The sequence below is a fragment of the Cebus imitator genome, unplaced genomic scaffold, assembly GCF_001604975.1.
Source record: "Cebus imitator isolate Cc_AM_T3 unplaced genomic scaffold, Cebus_imitator-1.0 Scaffold145, whole genome shotgun sequence".
NCBI classification, from domain to species: domain Eukaryota; kingdom Metazoa; phylum Chordata; class Mammalia; order Primates; family Cebidae; genus Cebus; species Cebus imitator.
Window position 1 is genome coordinate 4,055,822 of NW_016107460.1, and position 4,121 is coordinate 4,059,942.

A 4,121-nucleotide genomic window follows, 5' to 3' on the forward strand; every position below is an offset into this window, starting at 1 on the left:
CCCGCCCTGCTGTTTGGCCTCTGTGTCCCCCCACCACCCTGGTGTTTGGCCTCTGTCCGCGCCCCCCTCGCCCTGGTGTTTGGCTTCTGTCCCCCTGCCCTGGCCCTGGTGTTCGGCCTCTGTCCACGCCCCCCTCGCCCTGGTGTTCGGCCTCTGTCTCCGCCCCCGCCCTGGTGTTTGGCCTCTGTGCCCCCCCACCACCCCGGTGTTTGGCCTCTGTCCCAGAACACATCCCCGGAGGCTGATGACCCCAGCAGCAATAAGAATGGAGCGGCCAGTGGCGAGAGGCGCTGGAGCCCACATCCTCCCACGCCCTCCTGCCCTGGCCCCAGGGTCCCAGCACCTACCGGGGCAGGAACTTGAGCTGCACGGAGTAGGAGGACTGTGCCTGGATGTAGCCCGTCTCAGGGAGGAGCTCCAGGTGGGCCCTCAGCTCCGTGCACACCTCAAACCTCAGGCGCAGAGCAGCTTTCGATCTGTGGACGCACCGCAGGGCACTGGGTCAGGCGCCACAGCTGTGACTGTGCCTGTTCAATGCTTGGAGTTACAAAAACATTCCCAATACCAAAGCCCCCGACAGGTGCCCAGAGCCCCCCACAAGCCACGCACGTGCTCCTCGACAATCAGTCTTCAAAGCCCTGCTTTGTAAGGGCTATTTTTTCTGAAATGAAATCTGATGAGGAATTCTTAAAAATAACCACAGTGAAACGGAAGCATGGCCCTAATCGGCTCTAAGGAGCTGGAGTGCTTTCCGGGGAGAGCACCTGCCAGGCAGCCCCTGGGGGCAGGGCCCTGGAGGGCACACGAGGGGTGCAACCGCCTCCCTCAAGGCTCTGCCTGCCTCCTGCGCAGGGTGTCCCCACAGCCTGCAGCTCAAGCATGGGGCATGTGGGGGCCTGGGACGGCCACAGGCCTCATTGATGGTGGCAGCTTCCAAGTCAAGACCAGCCCAAGAGAGCCGAGGTGCCCAGCAGTCACCGGCAGGCCCTGCATCTGGTCTCCGCCTCCGGCTCTCTCAAGCCAACAGCCTCCTCAGGACCACCTGGACCTCCCTGTTCCCACAGTGAAGGCCCCGCCCCTCCCTGTCTTTGAGCCTCTGCTAGACACAGTGGTGTGGCCATGCTACCACAGCCACCCCAGGCAATCCACGAGGGAGGATGTGGAGGGTGCGGCAGTGGAAATCTCTCCTCCCTCTTATGCTTCGACGTGACAGCCACCCATGCTGCGGTAGCCCCGTCTCCGTCCACCTCACACCTGCCTCTGACCTCAGACCCCTATCCAGAGGCACTCACAGTGTCCCAGCACGCCGACCGCTGCACCCTTACTGCTGGGGCCCCATGTGAGGCGGGCGCCCAGGTGCTCAGAGACCCTGCTCTCCCTGTGCAGCAGACGCTGCTCTGCCTTCCAGTTCCCTTGCAGGGCCAGAGTCTGTGCAAACCAGCACGTGGCTACACTGAGGTCATGAAACCACAGCCAGAGACCACTCACAGAGCTGCAACCACAGCGCCAGAGGCCACCCACAGAGCCACAACCACAGCCCCGGAGGCCACCCACAGAGCCACAACCACAGCCCTGGAGGCCACCCACAGAGCCACAACCACAGCCCTGGAGGCCACCCACAGAGCCACAACCACAGGCCCAGAGGCCACAGCCCTGGAGGCCACCCACAGAGTCACAACCACAGCCCCAGAGGCCACCCACAGAGCCACAGCCCCAACCCCAGAGACCACCCACAGAGCCACAGCCACAGCCCCAGAGGCCACAGCCCCGGAGGCCACTCACAGAGCCACAGCTCCAACCACAGAGGCCACCCACAGAGCCNCCACCCACAGAGCCACAGCCACAGCCCCAGAGGCCACAGCCCCGGAGGCCACTCACAGAGCCACAGCTCCAACCACAGAGGCCACCCACAGAGCCACAGCCACAGCCCCAGAGGCCACAGCCTCGGAGGCCACCAACAGAGCTGCAATCACAGACCCAGAGGCCACCCACAGAGCCACAGTCACAGCCCCAGAGGCCACCTACAGAGCCACAACGACAGCCCCCAAGGCCACCCACAGAGCCACAGCCAGAGACCACCCACAGAGCTGGGCCCCACCCAGCGCCCAGTGCCCAACAGATACACCAGGGCCCTTTCTGTCATGTTTCCAAGGCCATCAAGAGGCTGTGGCAGGACAGATGCCAGAGGTGAGCAGACTTCACAGCAGCCATGACGCTGACACCTGCATTGGCTCCCCGCCACCTGCAGGCTGCACATTCCTGGCCTGTGCAGGGGCCCACAGGAGTCAGACAGCAGGAGGGAGGTGCTGCGGGAGCTGTTCCTACCCAGGTCACCCTTGGCAGTGGCTGCCCCTGGGGCTGGGGCCAGGGCCGGGGGCTTCCGCATCCGTGCCATGCTCCTGGTGCTAGAGCACTGGGGCTCCATCTTGGAGACCCTGCAAGCCCAGCCTCGCCTCTGTCTGCCTTTCCCGCCGGCGTGGCTCCTCAGGGCAGGCTGCTTGCTCTGGTGTCTGGAGCCCTCACCGCACTCTGCACGTGGAAGCTTCCTCCTCTGGCTCTGGGTCTCCTGTGGCCGCTCACCCTGCCTGTGTGCACGAGGGGCTGAGGACACTGGCCGGGCCCAGGCGGGCAGTGCGTTTCCCATGGCTGCTGAAAGGACTTGCCCCAGTGGAGGACCCCACATCAAAGAGGCGCATTCCTTCTCTCCGCATCCTGGAGGTCAGAGGCCAAGATGGAGCCCACAGAGCTAAGGCCCAGCTGTGGGCAGTGCTGTGCCTTCTGCGGCTCTGGGGAGAGGCTTATTCTCCCCTTTCACAGTCTCCAGAAGCTGTAGTGTCCTGGCCTTGGGGCCCTTCCGCTGTCTTGGAAGCCAGCTGTGTGGTGTCTCCACATCCGCCTGACTCTGACCCTCCTGCCTCCCCCTGAGACGGCCCCCATGATGACACTGGCACCTCCCAGGTGACCCTGGGTCACCCCCACCAAGGTCACTCTGCCCAACCACGTCTGCTGAGCACTGCCTTGCTACAGAGGGTGACGTTCGGGGCCTGGGCAGCAGTCGTGGCCACCCCAGGCACTGTGTCACCGGGGGGCTCACGGCTTGTACACGTGGGTAGGGGGCTCACCCTCTGCGCACAGGCTGGCAGTGGCTCACCGCATGTGCAGGGGCGGGCGGGGGGCTCACCGCGTGTGCAGGGGCGGACGGGGGCTCACCGCGTGTGCACGAGTACAGAGTCCTGGTAGAGCCGGTCATACATGCAGATCTTTAGGTCCACGCTGGGCCTTGACACCCAGACTGGCACATCGATGGCCATGCCCATGACCCTAAAATGCAGCTGAATGTGGACACATGAGCTCAGCAACAGGTAGTTCCTTGGGCAAAGCAGGCGGCATCAGTGAGCATTGACACAGCTCCCAGCAGGAAGGTATCATGGGCTTCAGCTTCTCTGACTCTTTGGGCTGCTGTGGCACATTTCATACCATTTAAAATGTTTTTTTTTTGAGACAGCCTTGCTCCGTCGCCCAGGCTGGAGTGCAGTGGTGCAATCTTGGCTCACTGCAACCTCTGTCTCCTGTGTTCAAGTGATTCTCCTGCCTCAGCCTCCCAAGTAGCTGGGACTACCGGCACCCGCCACCACACCCGGCTAATTTTTGTATTTTTAGTAGAGACACGGTTTCGCCTTGTTGGCCAGGCTGGTCTTGAACTCCTGACCGCAGGGAGTCCACCCACCTTGAACTCCCAAAGTGCTGGGATTATAGGTTTGAGCCACCATGCCTGGCCAAATATTCTTTTTCTTTCTTTCTTTCTTTCTTTTCTTTTTTCTTTTTGAGACAGAGTCTTGCTCTGTTGCCCAGCTGGAGTGCAGTGGCGTGATCTTGGCTCACTGCAACCTCCACCTCCCGGGTTCAAGTGATTCCGCTGCCTCAGCCTCCCGAGTAGCTGGGACTACAGGTGTGTGCCACCACACCCAGTTAATTTTTTTGTATTTTAGTAGAGACGGGGTTTCACCATGTTGGCCAGGATGTTCTCCATCTCCTGACCTCGTGATCTGCCTGCCTCGGCCTCTCAAAGTGCTGGGATTACAGGCGTGAGCCACCGTTCCTGGCCTCTTTTTTTTTTTTTT

General features: G+C 61.8%; 1 protein-coding gene across 3 annotated transcripts in view; it reads right to left on the minus strand.

Annotated features, from left to right (window-relative positions):
• The window catches only part of CFAP74 (cilia and flagella associated protein 74), a 68,743-nt gene that overhangs the window by 17,298 nt on the left and 47,324 nt on the right, over nt 1-4,121 (minus strand). For all 3 annotated transcript variants that reach the window (XM_017542629.2, XM_017542628.2, XM_017542627.2), the window contains exons 20-21: nt 3,211-3,332; nt 348-476 (exon numbers count right to left, since the gene is read on the minus strand). In XM_017542629.2, coding sequence (XP_017398118.1) covers nt 348-476; nt 3,211-3,332 — 251 coding nt within the window. The remainder of the gene's footprint in view (nt 1-347; nt 477-3,210; nt 3,333-4,121) is intronic.